This window comes from Prorops nasuta, unplaced genomic scaffold (genome assembly GCF_024137725.1).
Source record: "Prorops nasuta isolate Cenicafe-Biocafe unplaced genomic scaffold, Cenicafe_Pnas_1.2 PNAS00011, whole genome shotgun sequence".
NCBI lineage: Eukaryota > Metazoa > Arthropoda > Insecta > Hymenoptera > Bethylidae > Prorops > Prorops nasuta.
The window spans coordinates 3,631,619-3,655,707 of NW_027116808.1; the positions used below are offsets into that span (position 1 = coordinate 3,631,619).

At 44.0% G+C, this 24,089-nt stretch overlaps 1 protein-coding gene across 9 annotated transcripts in view; it reads right to left on the reverse strand.

The window, feature by feature from the left end:
• Positions 1–24,089, reverse strand: part of SLO2 (slowpoke 2) — a 64,708-nt gene that overhangs the window by 18,617 nt on the left and 22,002 nt on the right. For 8 of the 9 annotated variants that reach the window (XM_066734101.1, XM_066734100.1, XM_066734098.1 and 5 more), the window contains 3 exons: positions 5,104–5,183; positions 4,407–4,506; positions 3,924–4,122 (listed from right to left, as the gene is read on the reverse strand). In XM_066734101.1, coding sequence (XP_066590198.1) covers positions 3,924–4,122; positions 4,407–4,506; positions 5,104–5,183 — 379 coding nt within the window. Of the gene's footprint in view, positions 1–3,923; positions 4,123–4,406; positions 4,507–5,103; positions 5,184–17,581; positions 19,232–24,089 lie in introns of those variants that run through there. The other variant, XM_066734104.1, reaches the window with a different exon arrangement.

Genomic DNA, 24,089 nt, shown 5'->3' on the forward strand with positions numbered 1-24,089 from the left:
TACAAAGACAGCTCAACATACCCAGCGACAATTTTAACAATGTATGAGCGGGTAATTGAAATAAATCTCAAAACAGATTGCAAATTAGAACATCAATTTATTCCGCAAGATCCGTCACGATTTACCACTTTTTTTTTGTTGTCATTGGCTGTCCCTTTTCTTTTACATTTTGCAAAGTATTCGATCGGATATTTTTTTATTCCTCAAATTGTACGCCATTACGAGATGATATAGATTCGTGTGTGTATTTTCAGTTAAAGTCGAGTGTATACATGTTTCTGGAAGGGAGCGGTGTAATATTTATAAAAATCTTGTCAGGTTATTGCAGGCTTTGAGGTGCTCGTATAGTCTATATAATATTCTTAGCCCGCTGGGTCATGCTCTCTATCGCATATTACTATATATACGACATTGCAAAATTGCTGTATGAAATCTTCATAGATAAAGGATGCTCCGAAACGTTGCTGGTATCAGAGAGTACAAGGGACGCTATAGAAAATTGAATTTTGATTTTTATAACCGCGGATACGATGCTTTAGAATTCTTCTGTAAATGGAACCGTCCGATAAACCATCGTAACAGGCAAAATTAAATTTTCTCCTTGGTTTGTCGAAAATACAATGAACATTCGTATATTTTTCATTAATTTATATCCGACTAATTAAACGTTAATTCCCCATCGAATGCCTATGTAAATATATTTTTAATTAAACAGCACTTGATTTCCGTCCCCCTGTTTAATCGCACGGACGTATAAATGGCTTTTAAGCTTTTGTATTATTAAGTGTATACATAATGAGCATGAAATTGAATCGAGCCGACGCGTACACGTACAAATATCAATCATTTTGGAAGGTTTTCAAAGAAATTGTCCACATTTGTCCATTCGATCCCATATTTGACGTATTTTAATAATAATAATAATATAGGTGCTAAACTCGATAACTGCAGCGATTCGTTGCTCGCATACTAATACATTGATATTAAGATGAGAACGCGTATAGCGATGCACGTGCGTGTGTACTATTTGGCACTATATCCACCGAGAAAGTTTCTTATTATTTTTGCCCCATCGACGAGCGATCGTTCGTGAAGAATGTGCGAGCTACGAAACGGTCCAGAAATTTCCGGAAGCTAGCATAAACGTTCCGCGGGAACCTCCTGTTATTATGGTAATTCGAGCGTGTTCCTAAACAGATTATAGTTAATTGAATAATCGTCAAGTTTGTTTTCGCGTGTCATCCACGATATTTCCCCGCGTTTTCTCGGTACTTTCTTGTCTATGCAAAATTGCCCTTTAATATGTATATATAGATATAACGCAGGCAGAATAATCCTAGGAAACTAATCTGGCCCCGAAGAGCCTCTCGGGAAATAGGCTAGAAATATTATTCAAAGGTCAGAGAAAGTTTGTACCGTGGTTAAATTATTGCAAAAAAAAAAAAAAAAATGTTTGTCCAAGGTAACTTTGGTACACGAAGATGAATAAAGTGGTGGAAGAAGAAGATATGTTAAAAGATACAAAGTGAAATGTAAGTTGGAAAGTGTACAAGGGGATCGAAGCACGTGGAACATTTTACCAAGCAGCTTGTGTATGCGAATGGGGAAATTTTGAGATACAGTTGAAGTCGGTGGAAACGTTTAGCGGTTCCAAGTTCCAGGTCGAATACGGCAGTCCGCATGCGGCAATCCGCTTAACCAATCAGAGTCCTCAGGTATATTACGTCGGGAACGGGAATGCGTCGTAATGCGTTTACCTTACACTTGCTAAATGGTACACGCCTCGGCAAAACGCAAACTCCGAACTTTGACAGCTGCTGTTATTTTGTAAGAGTACTCGGCAATAACATATCGCGCGTACACCTCCTCAATTAAAACTTAAAAATGAAACTCAATCAGAAGCAGGCAGCCATTAAAACTTCGATAATCCCTGACACGAACAGGTTAAATTCGCCCATTCCACATATTCGCTATACTGTTCGATCGATGAAATTTCAATGTTCGGGACCGTGGCTCTCGATACCAGGATCCTTCGGCCTCCGAGAAAATCCATAACGAATTAAGAAACGCTGTTGTAAACAAGGCAAGGAATGGCTTGTTCGCTGGGAAGAATTCGAGTTTAACGCGAGAATGAGATGGGCGTGAAAAAAGCGCGCGTCTCGCGAGAACAAGTTGGGATCGATGTTCCTATACGACCGAATGCCTGGGAAGATGCAAGTTTCGTCGCTTGGAGGGTACGGCCAAGGATTTGCAGGATTTCCGCGAAAATCCGCCGAGTATTCTTTCCGCCATTTTGCGTCTCGACATCGGTAAACTTTCATTTATATGCGGAGCCGCGCCTCCCCTATTCAGATTTTCGGTTCTCCAGATTCGACTCGCCTTGGGATTTGTGGTCCCTTTGATTACAGGGACTCGCGAATAATTTTCTCCGCGCCCAATTAAAGCACCGTCCTTTTACCCGCAGCCATTTAATTAAATAACACTTTGCGCCGCTACGAATTGCTGCACCAAGTGGCATTTCTCCCTTTACATAGTTTTCCTCGAGCTGAAATAAGCTGGAGAATTCAACGAGGTGCGAGATAACCGGCTGCGCTTCCCTGAGATTTCTATGATTATCAATATCCGCTTTGGGATTCCACGATGGACGAGCGCAGCTAGCGATGGAATTTGAAGAAAGAAGGACCAGGAGTACGTGGGTAAAGAGAGAGCGCGATTGGGATGGTTGCCATGGAGCGTAAAATTGATCTTCTTAAATGCTGATAGAATTTTTTTCACGGTCCAAAATCACCAAGTTTTTCCAAAGAATCGCTCGCTCCGCTAAAATGGCATAGTTATATATATATATATATGTGTGTGTGTGTGTGTGTGTGTGTATGGTCTATCGATAACGAGTTTTTCGTTGAAATATATTCGACCCGACATTAAGCGGATTTTTCTTTAATTGGAGGGAATTAGAGTGGTAGTGGTGGGGGTAAGGGATTAGATTTTGGCATGGATGTCGGAAATTTCCAGGAGGAATAGCTATATACAGTATAAAACGTGTGATCCTAAGCGAGACCTTGCAAATCGCGAACGACAAGCGTAGTGGCACCATAGAGACATTCGAGAATTCTCCATCTTGGCTCCTTCGAGGACAAAATTCTACGATCATTAGCCGGAAAGCTGGATTAGTGTTCGTCCCGTGGGACGCTTATACGATTACACAGTCAAGACAGCATCCACCTAGCGAATCCAGGACAATAAAGACGGTTCTATCTGAATTCCGGGGGAATAGTGATTTTTTATCCAAGGATATCCGGTAATTATCGTAAAATTCTGACTGTATACATATATATGTCGTTCGTTCATTTATAAACGCGATAAAAAACCTGGCATATTGATGGGAGAGATGTTCCGGTAAAAAAAAAGGACTCGTACTTTCGGGTTAAATAAATAGCGAGCAATCTTTATCCGCGGTATGATTAAGCGGAGTGCGATAGGGGTGTGTCGAAAAATACGCCTACTGCAAGATCCCTGGTAGATTTTATCTCGGGGCGCGTAGTGTGCCGGGCTGAAAATCTGACGGATAATAAATGTATTGTTGCAGTGTCGTTTTCAGACTGTAACATCTGGTCGTGATCGGTCACCGAATTTAATGAACTCGCTTGGACGCCGGAGTTTCAATGGAAAACGTGACGGAACTGCGGAATGTCAAAACTGCAAATAATCGAGCGATGGCAAAATTGTTGAAGCCTGCTGTGTGAAAAGTTTTTTTTATCATGCATCGCACATCTCCAAGTTTGACGATAAATTACATTGGATCGTTCAAAAAGTTCCCGTATTCCTTACTGATGAAGACATTTCGGGTACTCGAGGTTTCGGTAATTTCTGCATGCGTGTGTGTGTGTGTGTGTGGAAAGTAACTGAATCAGAAGGACGCGTACCTTGTAGCCTAGATAAGCCAAGAGGAGGGCCTCTGTCAAGGACACCATCGCTAGGACCACTTGGACCAGCCAAAGCTCCAATGGCCTTCGCACCCAAATTATCGCATCCCAGTTGATGGTAGGGTGTTCCTGGAACTCTTCCTCCGTGAGATTCTGCGAGGCGAGGAATTCCGTTTTGTTTCCTGGGGTGCAACCATAACTGGAAAAGGCCGGGAAAAGCTCAGAGGGGATTCTCCCGAGATTCTTTCTCGCGCAATAACGCAAACGTTCCCCTTATTCTTATCTATATCTTCCGAGTTATCCGGACCAGAGACCCAATTGTCCTGGATCCGCCATTTCTGTATAAAGGGAATCGCCGCGTTACTGCACCGAGTCTCATCGACTTATCTCGCATTGCTCGTTTCGTTAGATTCCGTTACTCCGCGCTTTTCCGCGCGATGCTGATATCGTATAGCGCGATCGGTTTTATCCCTTGGAACTTACCATGTGGCGAAAGTGGGGTCGTTGTCCGTGACGACCCTGAATATGTAGAGGAAACATGTGAGCAACTTGAAGAAGAGATTGGCCAGTCGGATCCGGAGACCTGTGAGAACCAAAAATGCAAATTAACAAAGTCGATATTGATTCGTATATCGAGTTAAATCGACATAAAACGGATTATCGTTTTAACGGGGACAAAGGTCCGTTATATCGGATAGGAAGAGGTATAACCAGGAAAGCAACGCGATATATCTGTAATCGACCAACGCGAAGACGACGATACCCTGAAAGGAGTAAATCGCCTGGCGAATGCCACGTCCCGCAAGATGATATTTTCAAAATTACGTTCGCCGTGCAGCAACGACCAACTTTACCTGAGATACCACGATCGTTTTGCAGCTGTGTACTCTAAAGCTGTTCGATCAACGTTTTCACGCGAAACGCAGTATATATACACAAACATATATACACGATCCCACCGGATGGAAAGAAAAATATTCGAAAATAAAGCGAGGCATTGAAATCTCCGGCTGCTGCAGCGGCCATATTGGATAAACGACCGAGGTTTATTCCCGCCAGTGGATGCAGTGGACGCAATTTTATTATTGGAGAACGCGATATGATTGATTGGACGTTATCGTGGACAGAAGTGTTGGGCAATAACCGGATCGATTTGCTTATCAATTGATAATAAACTCACTCGACCGTTGGTTCTTTATGAAGTACAGCTGCAACCTCTCCTTGAACGTGTTTTCGTTCACGTAGTACTCCACCCGAACTCTGCAACAGAAACCAATTATGCGTCATTAGTCATAACCTATACTGCGCGATGCTAATTGCGGATAAATTGTTTCACTGGCACACATATATCTAGCGAAATTCATTCTACCGAGTCTCGCGTCGCATTGGTGAACAGGATATTCCATTTTACGAGCGTGCGTCTATAATTGAATGGGATTTCAGGCTCGGGACAAAAAGACTCTTCCTCTTTGAATGGTCAATTATGGAGGATAAACGATTATCGTTTGGCTTTTCGGTGGTCGAACAATTTATTTTCACCTAAAAAATCCACAGGCTTTGTTACATATAGAAATATTTCGAGCAAAGGCGAGGAAGAATGGAGAATTAAAAGATGGAGCTTTGCGCATGAAGCAATTGTTCCGTGCGACCGCCATTTGACGGCCGTTCATACGGTTCGCGAGTATTTTTAGACGCGGCAGTGCGTCGGCGTCGCCAAGAATAGCGTCGCGTGACGTCACGACGACGTCGACAGGCAGTCTGTCCGTACGCGTTGGCTTTGAGCGAAACTGCTTGCAATCTGGTTCTTCGACCCACATCGCGTCACAAGTGTGCCTGACCTACGACACACGCGTCCTACATGAAATTATTGCACAGCTCCGATCGAACATTTTTCTTCCACTCCCTTTTTCACGCCTTCGATAGGGTAGCTAACGAATGCACGCGGGGCCGAGGGATTTTTCGAACCTGACGTGTCGATGGTGCTTCGCCGGAAGCTCGCTCGTTGATTGGGAAAACCCGATGAAATCCCTCCCCCCTTACCGTGCTCGAATTTTATATCGTCGGGAATTCACGGTGCGAGAAGCAGAGTAAACGTGGCAAGACTCGAAAGAATGATAGCGACTAATTACGCTGAGAGATCGCGATAAGTGCATTTGTCGCGAGCGAGGCGTGTCCAGATGTGATTGGGCACGAAACGTTAATAGCGTGTACACATACGTACGTCCTAACAGCCGGCGTATACTCAACTTTATTATACCCGACCGCGAAGAAAATTCATCAAACGAGGTGGAAATAAAAAGTTATATCGAGGCATAAACCGTGTAGATTCATTTAAAATTCAATATATTTTATTGAGAAGCATAGTCGCATTTATTTCACATAATTTCCAGTACACGCGTGTGTACTACAGCGATCCTCGTTAAATTTAACGATTAAAATGCATTTATGAAAGGTGTAGTCTCGAAAATCAAGCACGTACTCCGAAATATCAATCGAGCTATTTTCAGCTGCTTTATAACGTTTATAAAAAAGCGTGGTTTTTAGAATTTTATCAATTGGAATTTCTTTATACGGAATATAATATTCTGGAAGCTTTGGGGAAACCATATTTTGCGAGCCAGGGGTGAACATTGATGCTACATGCGCGGTTAATCTGCACGTGAAAGTCAATCGAGTGGAAGAGGCCTTTAGGATACGGTGATCCAGCTAAATTAACACGTACGATTTTCGAGATTCCGCCTGCGATACTGCAGATCCGATATATTCGTGGAAAAAGAAGATTAGCAGGTGGGCAGGTGGAATTTTTCACCTTTCACTTGGACAGTTGCTCGAACAGTTTTCGGTATTGGAGAACGTGCAATGCGAGAATGGGCAAAGGAGGGTTGAGAAGAGAGTGTAAACTAGTGGGGGATATTGGAGGCTCGCAAGTGTGTGTGTGTGGGTGGGTGCCGAAAGGGCGACGAATACGTCAGAGGTAAGGGGGGGGGGGGGGAACGCTGCAACCATATACCTATATATATATATATAGTGCATCGAGCGATATTTGCACAACCCGTAAAAAATCAGAAAACAAATAACGATAAGAGCTATAATGGAGGAGCGTTTCGAACAAATAGCGATTATACGGTCTTGGCTCGGCTAAACATTGATCCGGTGCATTAATCAAATTTGCCATTGATTTCCGTTGGATTCGATTATTTAAAAGTGCCGCGCTATAAATATTAAAGAAGTACAAGCGTGTACAGTTTGAATATTCAGAGTTTAAGGACGATGACGGGGATCGATAAGAGTTCTTTCTTTCGCTCGACGACAGGGAAATATTCATGCCTTTAATCCGGCAAAGGTGGATGGACGGATCGTCTGGAGAACGAGCGAGCGTTATCCGGGAGATTGGCCATAATTTTTGGGCCTCTATATATATGCACGCCTCGCTACATCGACGCAGGATTTTCCATATTGCGGCTGCAGGAAACGCAAACTGCGGCAGGAGACATTCGGCCCGTGTGCAGCCTGGAATCCGTGACGCATCGCCGGCCGACTCGCCGTTTCCCATGAATTATGCAGCTTCGGACCCTGCAACTCATTTGCCGTTGATCGTTTCTACCTGCAGCAACTGCATCGATCGGTCGACTGCCGTACGACCCGCTATATATACGCGACAGTTTTCCATGAAGCACACACGTTGCTGGCACATCGCTGTCCATCAGCCGATATACGTCCGCGCGTTGCGTTCCATTGTCGACTGGCAAAAATCCCCCCCCCCCCCCCCGGTTTTAGAAACAATAAAAAATATAACGGAGGACCGCGCGATGGAAACGACGTTTAATCCGCGCCTCGGAAAGAATACACACGCACACGCACGGTTGTGCCCATTGTAGCGGGGAAACTCGCATTGGGATTTTTCGTCGCTGGCTGGAAAATCTCCGGTGAAAGGTTCCAGGGCCGGGATTTCCATGGCACTGATAATAATTTGATCGGCTGCGTCCCTTTATTCGCAGAGCGCCGCGCCGTTGTCATTAGCCAGTAACCGTATTACACACGCATTTCCAATGAAGTCTGCAACTCTGTTATCAAAGTAAAAGGGCCAATATGCGGTTGGTACATTGACTACTACGCGTCCTCCAACTAAGTAGTCAATTGCATTTTCATCACAGTCTGCAGTATCGACTGAGCGAGCTCGAAACTTTTCGCGAATGGTCCATCTAATCCGAGCTTATTTCTCGAGGAAACTCGCAGCTGTCTAAATCCAGACTCGGGCAGAGGTTAGGGAGGGGAGGGGGGGGGGGGATGTCGCTCGGTTGTACATGCGAAGATGAAGATGAAGCGGTAGGAATTCGCTTGGACTGATATCCATGATCGGCTGTCGTTTGGGAAAGAGGTGACGAGATTAAAGATTCATAAATGCTAAAGGCCGATACACGACGAAAGGTCTTACGGCATATTCGCGCCAGGCTCGCTCCGTCTGATCTAATTTTATTATGGTGACTTTGGTCGCGCGGCTGAAAATAGAAAATTATTACCGGACTGCAAAAATACATCCGACAACCTTGCATCGCATTGACCGCTTTTTGCACCAGCCAGAGACATGTTGCACACACGACTGTGTCTCCGTATTTCCGCCGCGCTACTCGCCCAACTTATCGTTCGATCCGATCGAGTAATCAGCGAGAGAGCTCCGGAACTAACTTCATCCCGCTAACCCGCACTCTCGAAATCCCTCTTCGTCTAAGAAAACTCCTAGATTTTTCCAATCTAGCATTATCAAGCGACATAATTCATTTCGATTAACATATTTGCAATTATCCGATGGATTTCCTTCGTTTCCAACAATTTTCTTCATTATCTACACAGTATATATATATATATTTCGACAAAATAATTTCAAAAGCGTCCTTTCAAACTTTTATCATCCCGGAGGCTTTCATTTTTCGTATTTGGGTCGCGCGTTTCAAATTGTTGACGAAAAATTAATCCCTATATATTTTTCTCCGCCCGCGCGCCTATCAGAAATTATCAGGCAGCAATTTTGCGAATTTTATATTTTCCTCGTCCACAGTTCGCTTCGGTTTATCACTCGCGCAGGTTTATGCTTTTACAATTGAGAAATCATATTTTCCCCAACTGTATAAAACACGTAGCACACTATGCGAATGTCGACATTCTGCGAGTGACGACCTTGGCCTCCCTTATCTCTCGTCCATGCGGACAAAGGCGCAGGAGGATTATTATCCATTAAAACACGCGTCAAATGAAAGGAAAGTGACGTGTTTCAGTCGTCGAAACTCCTGATAATTCCTTCATTAGATATATATACACACACATAACATATTTATATATTAATTAATCCTCGCCGTCCGAAATAAACTCATTAACGGTGCTCTTCGTCCTTCGGCACATTGTACACCAGAGAGAAATCATTAACGGAAATAACTATACGTTATCCGAGCTCCGCCATCTATGACGATTGCGAGGTAAAAACATAGTGTACGCGATGCGTGTCTAGGAGTCTCGCGTGAGCCCAGCCTATCTCTCTCTCTCTCTCTATATATATATATATATATATAGCTATATAGACTAGATAAATTAGAGAGGGTTAAAAGCCGCCGCTACGGAGAATTCCCATGCACGGTATATACCTTGAAACACCACATATTCGCCGCGCAGCAAAAAACTCACCCCCGTTTCCTCGAATAAGCCCGACAACATTTTTGCTCTTGTTATTTTCCTCGTTTCTCGCTCGTTTTATTACGTGTTCGCGAAATAATGTAATTATGACGGGGCAAGGGGGGGGGATACGTTAGGTGGTGGTTTTGGGTAGAAAATTTGGGCTAAAAATATTCTGCGTAACAAAGCTGTATTCTTGCGGGTTGAATCATGGTATATGTATATATAGTGATTATTGTTTTTCCTTCCGGTTACGGAGTCGAAAAAAATTAGAGGCTTCCGCAGCACTCGGCTGGTACCTAATTGTATCATAAATTCCTCTCGCGCGCTCGTAAAGGCAGCAGCGTGAAATGGAAAGCATTTATTCGTCCGTATATAAATATATATATATATATATACGGAACAACCGACGAATCTCCAAAGCATTCTTCGATGCTGAAATTCATTGTTTTGTACCACTCGTTGATCGAGGGAAGAAACTGGTAAAGACATTTCGCTCCTGGTCACACCATTGTTTCCCCTTTAGCATCGTTTAATCGAGCCACGGTTAAGTGGGAAAGCTGAAAGGGTTGATATTGGAGAACGCGAATGGGAAAGTAGAACTCTCCTCGATCATGAAGACCCTCGACAGCTCTCGTATCGTCGACTCGTTCTTCGGATAAAAATTCATTTGTCCATCAGGAATACAAGGAAAGATGTTGGAAAGTTGAAAAAGATCCAGTGGCGTGTTGACAAATCAGCCTTGAGTGGGCAATTTATTTGTGCCGTTAGAGTTTATCGCTAAACGTCTTGGGAAAAATCGATCATCGTAATTTCGGAGTGCTATCCGGTGTCTCGTGCAGTAATCCCCGAACGACACCACGTATAGGAGAATGCTTTACGAGCGCTGGAAGAACACCGTAAACCGTAATTCCAGGATCCATTGAGAGCCGAGAAGCCGTTGACGTTGAAGATAGCCAAAAAGGTCTTCCTTCGATACGTCATTACGGTTTTCCTCCGTTGATTTCGTTGCATCTTGGTCCAAGGATAAAGTCACCAGCTAACGGCTGGCTGGTCCACGAAATATCATTCAAAGATAAAGTCAACGTTCCTGAAAAGTATACGGTTTATCTTTCCAATAACATCTTATATTCCTTCGATCTATAGGGACCATAAGTGTGCATGTGTGTATATATAGACTCGGACGTTTTGGGCCGGAAGAATATCGTTGCTGAGAAAAGTCGAGGTTCCTCTCGCTTCTTCCTATATATAATTCGAGAAGATTGAAAAATTTCTGATATTACTCTCAATAGACTACAGTGTTATTCGCGATACGCTCGCTCTAACCTGTTTACGGATATGCCAGAAGAGATTTGTATCCTGGAAAAGAGATATCCGGTCCCAAGCGTATCTGACTGTGAAGCGTCGGGTGTTGAGACGTCGGACGAAGCACACTGTGCCTATTCCCGAGTCTCGGAGGAGGATCGAGGGAGCTCCGTGTGCGCAGTCGAGTCTGTGCGTTATCGCTTTTGCGATTTCTCCGGTGGAAATTTTTATTTTTACGACGGAAGCATATCGCACCGTGAGACTCTCGAGCGGTACACGCGATATTTTCGAATCGACTGGCTGCCAACTGTTTCATCCAGCCGTAAACGGGAGACCTAACCTCACCTGACCTGACCCGTTCCGCGACCCACCTCACGGGCCAACGAATTTTAAGGATAAACTCGGCTGCGGCTGTGATTGAAAGATGCACTCCTCCGGCCTCTCGTTCCCCAAGATTTCTGTGTACACACACACACACACACACGTACACGCTAAATATAGAGCTGTAAGGTTTGCACCGTGAATGCATCAGCTGGAAGTTGCTCGAGAGCTTGGGACAATGCGGCTGCCGGAGGTCTGCTCTATCGATTCCTTTAACCACTTATATTGAAAGTGTCGTGATATTGTGTGTACAGGAGGGAAAGAGCGCGAGGCTCGTAGCACGAACACTAAAGACACGCAAATTTCCCAGCTTGATCGACAGGCAAGCAAGCTCAAATAGGATTTCTTCCATTTGTGAAATTTCTCAGGATATTCTTGCCTCCTTCGGAATTTCCCGAAGGCAAGACTCGCTTCTCCGCGCGGTGGATAAACCAATTCCTCGACAGCTGCGAAGTTTATTATCCGGAAGATGATGCAGCTTTGATCGGGAAGATGATAATCCTGAAAGGTCCCGGAAGTTTATTAGGCCGTAACTCTGCTGGATAAGCCAAAAACCATTTTAACCTCTCGACGAACGTCAATTTCCCCCGGAGCAGCCGTGTGCCATCGGCCATTTTCTTCGGCTATTCTTCCTCTTCTCTTCCAACAGAGATTCGAGAAAAAACTTTTAATTCCCGCTAACGGTGTATACGTACGAGGCTGACGCTTCGAGGATACGAATATTCGAATTGTGTGTGTGCGTATATATATATATATATATATATACGTCCACCCCACTCCCTGATGCATATATACGCACGTTCAATCGGAAAGTTTTGCAAGAACGACCGCGTGTACGTGACAGGCGATAAAAACAAAGAATCGGTAAATAAACGTCGATAAGCGATAGTTCGGCCTCCTGCAGTTTTACAGCGGGATCTGCGCAGTACACGGACGATCAGATACGCGATCCCACAGTGATTACGCCGGACGAGCGTTCGGACACGTCAAAACAACTGTTTCATACCGGGAAATAGCGGTGTATATCGAGGCTAGATTAATTTTCCGCTGGAAATCGAACCACGAGACTTTTCCAGCCACGTAACGGGACTGTTCCTATCGCGATTGGGATGTAAGGGGCGTGAAAAAAGCTGGCGGTGTGGTAGGAATCGGTGAGACACCAATTTCGAATTAAAGGAATATCTTCGTCCGACCGGAAGCTCCGAGGGAGGCCATGGGCGGAGAAAGAGAGAGAGAGAGAGAGAGAGAGAGAGCCTTGTCCAAGTAGTTGAAGTAGTTTTTGATCAGACAGGTCCGAGGTGGGCGGTGTATGATCCGCCAAAACTTATTTCCCGCGGGGGCCATGATTCGATTCGACAGGGAAGAGTGAGTTACCGAGACCTCCTTCGTCTTCGGCTCTTCCTGTCTCTCCTCTTTTTTTTTCCTCCTCGGCTCTCTTCTTTCTCCCACGAAGCTGCGTCATCCCGGAAAAGTCCTATAACCCTCCGGAGAACGTACGCTCCTGAGAGCTGGAAGCCGTGAGAGTGGCAGGGGGGGGGGGGGGTGGTAAACCAAAGCGAGGGATGGGGTGGAAAGAAAAAGTTTTCGATTACAAGAGCCGAGCCACACTATAGCCGAGCCCTCTCGACACAGCAACAAGTTTTCCCCCTTTGCCATGGAAATTAATTAAAAAATTTACCAGCTGCATCGAGAGACGCTCATCGAGAGCAGTTCCAGGAAAATTAGCCGGAGAGCGAGGCACGGAAGCATTTAAAAGTAAGGACAAAGTTGCGGAATTGCTTCTTTTCGCCGCTAAAGTGCTTCACTCTGTCCCTGAGAGAGCGAGTGTCGAAATGCGCGCGAGCCGGAAAAGGGGCTAACAAATTTCATTGAGCTTTCCCGGGAAAAGCGCTCTGCACAGCCTTGGGCTGTGTTCCATCGAGTTTCCAAAGGAAATGACGGAGAGAAACCAAAATTCTATTGGTACATAGCTATATATATATATATATAGGTCTTGTATGGCAGGTATACAAATAACGTGGACCCTTCGCGCTTCTTAATTTTTCCACCATCGACCGAGCCTCCTCCCTCGATGAGAATGCTCCTCGAACGCTTTTCTTTCGCGACGATAAGCAAAAATAGAAGCTCCTCTTGGGATGATAAAAAATACCATTCGTTTAATCAAGTTTGCCTCGGTGGGAGAGGAAATTCTCGTGCAACGCGAGAGCCTACTCCTTTCCCGGATATTCTTCGAGTTCTCGTTTTTCTCGGGAAAAAGTTTGCAGTCGAATGAGTTTTTCCTGCTTGTTAGTCATTCCATCGGGGTCGGTATCTAACAATCCCAGGGTACCAGGCAATTAGTCGGAGCCTCGTGCGAAGCCCTCGCCTCCTAATCACGTCCTCTCTCCGTGCGGTGAGAAGCCAATTCTCCTATTAACCTGATCAATAGCATCCTGTCGTGGTCATCCGTAAACACCTTCGGTCCCGCAAGTTTCGAGACGCTCTGGCTTCGTGTTGCTTTCGCCAAATGTCGAGGCACACTTATCGATATATATGGACAATTACAGATTCTCTCTGTGCTCGCATTTATTTTTATTAAAATTTTATATCATACCTATATAGATATACAGTGAAAAGTGGGGGGGGGGGGGGGATTGATTAAGATTGCTCAAGGAGTGGAACGTATAGTGATTAAACAGGTTCAACTGTCAGACTGTCGTTCCAGTGACAATTAATAGGAAGGCCGCCACCTGGAGAGGCTCCAGCTGCTTTCGCGATCAATCTAAAGCCTCTAAACTGACATTTGGCGCCGTTTCATTAACAGGATAGAAAGCTGGATGCGGCATGTAGACTTCCGGATAACAGCACTGGCTGCAGGTATTTGTGGAAACAAGGCATTTCGATTAGTGCCAGCTTTCCAGGAAACCTACAAGTACCTCCTGTCGATCTCTGCTTCCATCAGAATTCGCGACCAGTCTCGTCCCGTCTCGTCCCTCCAACTCCTGCCACCCTTCCCCCCAAGCTGCTTTCCACACGCTACCAAAACATCATTCCAACACCCACCAACGACTATAGCCAATCCGTTAAGCTCCGAGTAAACATTTTCTGAATAATCGTTCATTTAATTTCACCACCTCATCCCCAAATATAACTCGTTTCTTTCCAATCCTCCGATCGATTGATTTGACTTTAATTTGTTTCATTCCGTTCGTTAATTTAAATTGAAATTGAACTCCCTGGCATCCGGTCAATTTAACTTTAGAATTTATCTCAACTTTTTTCTTTCTTACTCTCTTTTTGTGTCACCAAGCACAGCTATATATAGTGGTAAATATTTTCTTTTCTGCCAGCTTATCAAGGGAAGTGAGAGACTTTTTAATTTCCGGGGAGAGAATTTTTGGGGACGCTATCGTTGTAATGGAATGTTCTCCTTCGTGTTGGAATTTCAGCTGCTGAAAACCGGTATCGATATATATATATATATATATATATAGAGGCCTGGAATCGAATAGTATAATAGTTTTATAATAATTAGGAAAGGAAATTTTTCCAAGAAAATATACGTTTGTGTAAGTTATTTGTGAACGTAAATTGCACGATACGTTGCATGCACGAATTTTTATTAAAAAATACAAATAAGAATTTGTTGATATTTTGAAGAATGACATCAGCGAAAAAAGTCCTTGGTACTTTTCTCGATCCGGAAAAACAGGAAGAAAATCTCAATTGGAAAAATGGAGTGAGGAGAAAAGCGAGTTTCGATCGCTGATAATTAATGAATCTGGGTGATCATCCAATTAGGAGAAAGTAGTTAATGGTTTGTCACTTTAAGACCATGCCGACTGTTGTCAGTTTGTTAAGTTGACTACGAATACCCAACTCCCTAAATTATCGAGAGCCAATTAAACTTTTGCCAGAGAGTATAGAAATGCTCGATTTTACAGTCAATAAGATTCTTGTAAAAGCTACAGAGCATTATGCTACGGTATATTATTAATTAGCATAAGTTTTATCGCGTAATTAAGTAACATGGTATTCCCTGTTTATACGATTATGGTGATTTCACAATAATTACAGTCGAGTTAATTCTGACTGGCTATACTCAGCCACGACTCTCCGTAGCAATTTCGTTTTCACGAAACAATATTCTAAATCTGCTATTTTTCCAAGCTTTCGTGGACTCTCAATATTGTTCTCTTCATTTTTTCTTCGCTTATAGCTTCAGCAAAGAAATTGAGCGATTTCTTCGCGTGCCACGTCGAAAACTTTTAAGTAGCTTCGTTTGACTTTTTAAGCAAAGTTTTTACCTTCTAGGTTTGCAGCTGTTTATTTCTCGGTTGCTTCGGCGGTTTTCCAGCTGCCAGCTTGACTTTTGCGAATGATAATGAAGAACAGTCTAGATGCGCTCGTAAAATTTATTATGCGAGACGACTCTCCTCAACTTTATTTCGTCGTTTGGGCCGTTATGACGAAGCGTTGATGCTCACCACTCTACACGCGATCAGACTGTCCCTGGATATACAGGGTGAGCAAAAAAAGCATGACGAGTTCTATAAAGAAACGTATTGCTTGAATAGAAAAAAAAATCTAAGAAGCCTTCCCAATTTTTTCGTAATTTTAATTTTTATCAAGATAGAACATCGATAACTATCCCACACTTTTTTGTTATTTTTTTAATACCAGCGTTCATGGAATTAATTTTTGAAAAATATTCCAATTTCAACGTTCTCAACTTTTTGCACCTCGTCTATGCAGATTAATCGTTTCCCTCTAGACAACATAAGGATGGAACGGAGAAATGGCTATTGACGTTCCGTATAGAAAAAAAAGAAAAAAAAAAATAGAAATGACAAAAAAATACAAAAGGTATTTCAACTTTCTTTCTATATACGCAACACACATTCGTAGAGTTTGGCGCGTTCCCCCACCCTGTACATTCCACATTCTGCAGAACAATTTCTAAAACATTGAAAATCACCTCGAGTGACGTTGGAAATTGTTCGCGAGGAATTTTCCGCCAACGATTGGTATATCAGGCAAAACAACTCGTGGTTGCTTGTTTCCATTCCGGACGGCCGCGTGCGATCGCGCAGTCAGATTCAATTACGAGTCATAATCCTCTCCCGGATTGGTTTAGGCGTCCATTGTTCCCGTAGCCTTTTCACCAAGTTTCGATGGCAAAATTAAAAAGAGCTTCGTATACAATGGCAGAGAAAACAAAAACTCATTCGAAGAAAGTAGATTAACTCGAGGGAGGAAGGTATAAGACGCTAAGACGTGGATTTCTGCAGTTCATTAATTAGAATTCAGGGGAAAAGGTCAGTTGGAGGAAAGACGAAGGATAAAAGTTGGCAGCACTTAGGGAAGCTAACAACGCGGATACGAGTAGCTGGTAAATATTTGTCCGCCTGCCGGCCCAGCCTCAAACGACTCGGCAATGCCAAACTGTATGATAAATTTTACCAGCAACCCCCTCCCTTCCTAAAAAACTTTATGATTGATGGGAAAAGTGTCTATGCGTATCTCTCACGAGGACATACATATATATATATATATATATATATAGCAGAGTTCTATAATATTTCGCAAACCACTCGATTCCCAAAATCAAATTCTTCATTTATCCCGTTCTCCAGTGGATGAAGAGGGCAATGGACGGACCTTCCACTTCGTAGATTTAAACTGTCGTTAAAAAAAAAAAAATAGAAAAAAGAATGTTATCGATCGAGTTTAAGATTTAATAATTAGAAGACTCTGCAAAGGTTTTTAGTATACCCGCCAGAATCCGCATAGTTAGTCTCTCTTTATCGAGGGGTTTTCGGAGCTTTTTGCAAATGGTAAAGTGAACGTTTAGCGGACAAAGTGAGCGGGACTGCACGTTAAACGTTCGCGTAGCTTCTGCTGGGAAAGACATTAATTCTTGCATTACGCGCTGTATTTAAAGTCACGGCAAAAAGAGCAAGATAAATATTAATGCTACTCGCCGTATCGCATTTTCACGTATAAGCCAGCATTATCGTTCCGTCTAACGCGAGCTTTTTTCCCCAAACTCTGCCGCGTATCCCCGATGCACTTTGCTACTAATTCCCATAATTACGCTTAGCATCGCGAATGACATCACTCTCGACCAGCTTATCAAGACCCAGCCGAGCTGATATTAATATATAATAAAAGGAAGAACAAATAAAAGAGAGAGTATTTTTCTTTTCACAAGGGAATTATTTGCACGACGCTCTCTTTCGGCTAAAATATATATATATATATATATATATATTCTTTCTCAGTCTTGCACGAGGGGAGGAAAGATTTTCCACTGATATTTGGCGTACCTGGGTATTCTGTCGTAGCTGTCCCAGCTGGTGAGACAATTATAGCTGCTGTACCTACTGGAAGTCGTCATAGTTAACATGCTTGCGAGGACTGGAGCATTCCCAGTCGGCATAAATCATGAAAATTCACTAAATCACGTAGAATTTCACTATACACACCGGAGACTCGCTTATCATCAGCGGCGCCTCGATGCTTTTCCTTCGAACGCTACCGATTCTATCTCAGTCAATCGTGAATTCTTCACTGACACCGTGTTTGACAACACTCTGGTTCCAACACAAACCTTCCTCGCGCAAATCGCACGAATCTTTCTCTCCTGTTTGTCAATATAGACCCACCTTTTGAAAGCTTCGCGTACAGGGCTCCGCGTGTACACAGAGAGCTCTCTCAAGCGAAATTTAGATGACGACTCATCCGTAAAAAATAAACCATTGATACTCTCTCGCTATCGGATCACACAGGACGAGTCGCACCTCGTGCGAGTTAAGTCGTAAATCTCTTCAACATTGGACCACTCTTTTCGTTAAGATATAACATGGATGATAATTACGTTCTATGCTTAATTACCAGCATTCTTCGCACGACGAGCGCGTGCGTGAGTCGCGCACTAAAAATACTCTACGTTTTTTGGACCCGCCAACCAGCGTGCTATATTGTGTGTGTATTAAGTAGGAAAGTAAATGGACCTTGGATTTCAAGCTTCTCCTTATTATTTTTCCACCAGTCTCGTATCTCTTCCGCTCGAATCATGCAAAACCTTGATCCTCTCGCCTCGACGAAGAGAGAGAGAGAGAGCTATGTGAGAAGTTCGCTTCAGGCACTGCGTCGTTTCGAATATAACTTAAAGCTAGAAAGAGAATTTATGTACAATCTGCACCTAAACGACCATTCCCTTTCGGTCCAAACTTAGGTTCCACATTTTCCTCTAACTCTTCGCTATTTGCATTTTGCACCCATAAACACACGCACACACACACGCGCGCGCAAACACTCGCAGAAATGCACAAACGCGAAAAGAAAAAGAGACGCGCGCGTGCGCTGGTATAATTCGAATGTTTTAAAGAAGAGGAACCTTTGGTGCACGAAACTATATATATAACGTATTAAGAGAGGAAATCGGTGAGTGAAAAGAACCCGATCGAAAAGGAACTTGATTGTCTCGGTACCCTCGGACTGGCGAAGATCGCAACGAGTGGTGGAAAATTAGGTTTCCAGTATAAAAAGCAAAGAAAAAAAGAAGGTCGAGGAGTACAGAGCAGAGTTTCTTCGTGGCGCAGTCGAACGATTATCTCGTAGCAGCGAGAAGATAGCGGGGGAAAAAGTGGAGGAGAAGAGACGATGATGGGTCTCTCCGCTCGAATGGCCTTTCTTTGCCAACTGTCGTTACACAGCATCAGAGACGTTGGCCCCTGTGTTTCGGGATTCTTGCGGTCCCTCGCGCGATTCGAGATCGGAAAAGTTTGTTCGCTAGGTGTTCTCTCCGGCTCGAGATGCGTTTCTCTGCTGATGAGCAGAATCAGCTTCTTTTGTGGTCCCTTCGGTAAGCTCGTCAATCATTCCCGCGTCTTTACCGGAAACATCCTTCGTGATCCGAGACTTCCTGGCCCGCTGGAGACACGAGGTAAGGCTCCATCCTTTCACGCACGTCACTCTTCATTGTCTTGCCTCTCTCCCCCCCCTCTCTCTCTCTCTCTCTCTCTCTCTCTCACTCCCTTTCTTCCTCCTTATCTCTCCCTCCCCGATTTCTTCCTCCTCCCGACTCACCGCGATCTTTCTAGCCGCGACTGCCTCGGCCAATCAATGTTACCATTACGGACAGAATTCTCCAATAGAGTTAACCGTACAGCCACGATAACACATCTTTCCCCCTTTTCCTCGCTTTATCCAATAATCATTTCTTCTTCTTCTTCTTCTTCTTCGGCCAGGAAAATTCGAGTTTTCTCAAGAGCAAGGTCAGCCCTCCTCCAGTTTGTCTCGTGTTATCCGAGCAAATATTATTCTCTTCTCTCACGAGTCGTTGCTCTCTCCCTCGTTAGCAGTGTCGAGCGTCGTTCGGTTGTTGGCGTTTGGCGCGTTGGCCGGAAAACTGTTAGGTTCGCACTCGTCGGTGTCTCGTCCAGTGAGACAGCGGCACTTTCTTTTGAGGTACCGCATTTCTTAAGGGAGCGAGGGGGAGCGGGGAGGAAGGGCAGGTGGCGAGACGATGGAAAATGAAGAGAGGGACGAGTTGGGCAGCCGGGGTCCCGCGGTCTCATGTGCAGGGGGGACCTCGCGGTCCACGCGGTTCACGCGTTTCGCCCGGTGTGTCACCTGGTGCAAGCTCGCAAGCTCAAGCCGCTACGCGTGGCCTGGCCCAGCGCCGACTAGCGGAACCCCAAACAATCAGGCACCCGCTACTCTCGGCTAAAACTCGCGCGCAGGAGTCACCTGCGCAACTTCCACTTCCACCGCTATCCTTCGCAACCTCACACCCCACTTTCTCGCCGAGAAGCACCTGCTACCACTACCATACCCACCCATGGCCTAATAAACAACAAGGCCCACCACCCCGAGCACGCAGTCGGATGAAAAATAATAAATCGCCAATCTCGTCCGCGCGCACACACCGTTATCTCTGTCTCTGTCTCTGTCTCTCTCTCTCTCTCTCTCTCTCTCTCTGATACTCCCTCACACGACTGCTATTCAATTTTATTCCTTTCCCCTCCCACACCTGCCTCGCGATTAACACCTAAGCTTCCACTTTCATTCGATATCTCCGTTAAGATAACCCGCCGTGATTCTTATCTTCGTAAATCAATCTTTACCCTTCTTCGCTTTTAGGCTCTCTCAAAGGGTACGTAATTGCATCCCGACAATTTCCACTTTTTATCAAGAGCGTAAATAAAGTTTAGCGAAGAAACAGCGTTCATCTAAATCAATTATAATTTCACTCTGAAAAGAGCTCCGAGATCCGATAATTCGATCCACAATGTTCCTCCTTTCTTTTTATTTTTAACAAGCAGCGAAATATTATAGCTTTTCTTGAAATTTTAATTAAGATACGTTTTATCTCGGCTCTATAGTTTTTATCACGTAACGAGCCGTTACAATTTTTTATTTTACTTTTCTCTCGCTTACGTGTATATATGCGATTGAATTTATTCTTCGATTCGATTTTGAAACAACGTTCCCTTACCTCCGTCGCGTCGTGCGAGGGAATCTACAGAACAAAAGAAAGGAAATACGCGATAAATCATTATTTTATTCGTAACGTCTGACACGCGCAGGTATTATGCGTACCTAAAAGCATTCGTGTTCCAGATCGATCGTTTCTTTCATTTTTCTCTAAAAACGCAATTTTACAGCCGAATGGCCAAGTTTTCTATTCACGCACCGATTCCAATCGTTTGACGATCGAAAAAGCCGGCTGAAAGATATTAGCTTTTATCGTTTTAAACGAAGCGAAAAATTTTCCGTTTGCCCCAAAGTATCGAGCCTCTCTTTCGCTATTTCTCTACCGTCGGGATCTCAATAATTAATTCGCAATATCCAAGTGAAACTGCGGCGGATGTGCGGGTGCTGAAGGGGAGAAGCCAGCTTATATATCAGTGGGGACTTAGGAGGGAATTTATGGGAATGTTTTTTTTCACCTATAAAAATCAGGGTGTGTCGTAAACCTTTGACCACTGCGATGGCTTTCCTCGAACGCAGGATTCACTTGTCTTTGGGGATGTCTTTTTGTTGTTACGAGGCGTCCGTGGAAAACTGGGGGATTATTGTTGAATGAAATAAACTGTTTATTGCCTGAAAAATCTAAACTCGTGTTTCTCCAGGCTATCTCACGTTCGAATGCTTTGGTAAAAGAATAAAAAATTGTCCTCCTATATATATATATATATATATATATAATAACGAAACAGTCGAATAAAAAGGTTAAAGTTATCCCTGCTAATTGAAAATCAAAGCTGGAAAACGATAATTACGCATCGAGCAGTAACTTCCTACAGAGCTTTTATTATAAAATCTTTCACGTATATACATATACATATATATATATATATATATATACAATTGAATATAACAATAAATATATATAAATTTCTCTTCCAACGCGAAATGCAGGCCGATACAGTGTGTGTCACTCATAATTTTCACATTCGAACGCCAGAAAATCCACGGAGGGTCTTTATATCGACTATGTATGTACACGCACGTTAGTTTTAGAAGGCTGACAAATTTCGTTTACATGGTCGATCGATCAAGCATAATTGTCGAATTAGTAGGTCAGCCTACGAACATTCGGTAAGAAGTACGTATTATATAGTTGGACAAACAGGAATATCTGGAAAACAAATATACCACTATAAACGACAAAGAGATATGTCGCGCACAAGTAGGTGATCGATCTGCCATAATAATTTCGTATATAGAAATAACAGTTATTATATAGAATCCGACAGCTGATTTGAATAGGTGGGACGAGGCTGATGGCACGACTCTCAGTCGCGATTCCCCGATACCGGATTATCGTTTTATCGGCCAAACTAACATTTGTTTACGAGTCCCGTGGGATCCAGTGGAAGAAGCTCGTGTTACCGGTAATCAGGAGAGATCGGACTTAACCCATTTCCTTGTAACGAATCATGGACAATAGAGAGGAGTGTGGGTAGAAATTTCGGTAAGAGCAACGCAAAGTGAAGTGGGGGAGTCGAATACCAGTGCGAAGATGGCGGAATGACGAAAGCATCTCGTAAACCGAGCATCCAGGCCGAAATTACGTGCAGAGGGAGAGCTCGATGCGATTAGGGGTAATATCGTTGAGAGTCCACTTCCGTTGCATTAGCTCGCGGATGCCAACATCCCAGGAAAAGTGCTACTAAGCTCGGTAGAAAAGAGGGAAGAGGGGGGGGGGGGGGGGGTTGGGGTGGTTACCGAAGAAACTGCTACGGAGATTCCTTCAACCCCTTCCGATGACTCCCTTGCTTACTCGCAGTCGTTTTTTTGCCTCATCTCGTCCGCCGCAATGAGATTACAGTCGCTCCATGTTCAGGCGCAATACTCTCTTTACCTCGGTGACAGGCGCCGATGTTACAAAAAGGAGCGGAAAAAAGGAAGGAAAAAACTGTGCAGCGAAAATTGCTCCTGCTCTTGGATTTATTAAACGCGCTCCTCTTCACCAAACTTATAGATATACCACCGACGAACATAACCTACGTGCAAAGTGTGATGAAACGACACACTAATCTCGCCTGGCTTTCTCGCAGACTTCTCGCGCGATGGTCTTAAAATTCACAGTGGGAATAATGAGGTAGGGGAGCAGACGTGCAATTTTATCTTAATGAACTTGGAGATGAACGAGCTTCGGCTAATTGTCCCACGCAATCGACTTCACGATCGTTTTGGTTTCTGGGAGAGATCCAGGATCCAGGCTGGATTTCGTATTGGAATATTGCGATGGTGGGTCACCGTCACGCGAGCGAGCAGTGCTTTGCGTTAGTTCTGCGGGACGCCTCGACGGCAGCACCGTACGCGCTTCGAAAACTGGCGCCCCCTGACCAGCGTTCACCGTAGCCGCAGCTACCAATAGATTTTTACCCACTCGAACCAAACACAATATCATCGTAATATCTTTCACGCGATAAAACTCTCGTGCGTTTTTTCGCTCGAGTAAATTTATTTTCATTCTCATTCGTTTACGTACATTCTTTTATTCAAATAACTCGAGAGGTGCTTTTGCCAATTTTTGAGGCACCGTCGCGTGGTAAATTCTGCGTCGTCCTCGAAAAGGGCGTGTAAAACTCCGTACGTGTCTTCTTGGACATGGAAATAATTCACGAGACGCGACTGATTTTCCAGAGGCCTTCGATTTTCCACAATTATTTATTCCACGCTCAATTACAGGGAAGAGTTCGTCAATTTAACTTATGCATATTTATTTTCGCTCGTCTATTTTTTTTCCCCCGCAGAAAGCCTATTGAGTATCACCGTGCATTGTACAGTGTGACGTCCACGCTATAATAAACCCTGCGTATATCTAAGCTCCGTCTATACACGTTCGTTATAGCCACATTGAATTTTGAGCGGCCATTCAGCATATTCAAAGCGAGATTTACGAAGCGTCGCTGCCATAACTCGAAATGAGAGACAACATTTTTATCGGTATAGCTGCACCACGTTCTCCGCTGGACACTCGGATTGTTCGTTCTTTAATTTCTCGGCTTTTCACGTCGAACGTGCTGGAAAATGTCGAATCGATATAGTCGGTACCTGCTGCTGGCTTCCGGAAGCACCTTGCTACGGAGCACGCGTCTTCTCCTTCGTCTTAAGGAGTCTGGCAAATATTTGTCGTGACATCTCTCCCCACGCTTTACTTCGGTCACATTCTCACCTCTGACCCGCGAACACGTAAAATCTCGCATTCCCATAAAGATATCGGGTTCTCGAAACTCTACACTTGCAATCGGACTTCTTTAAGTTCAAATGGAAGGCAATCCGGTTCAAAAGGGGGGTTTTTCGAGCATCTCGGAT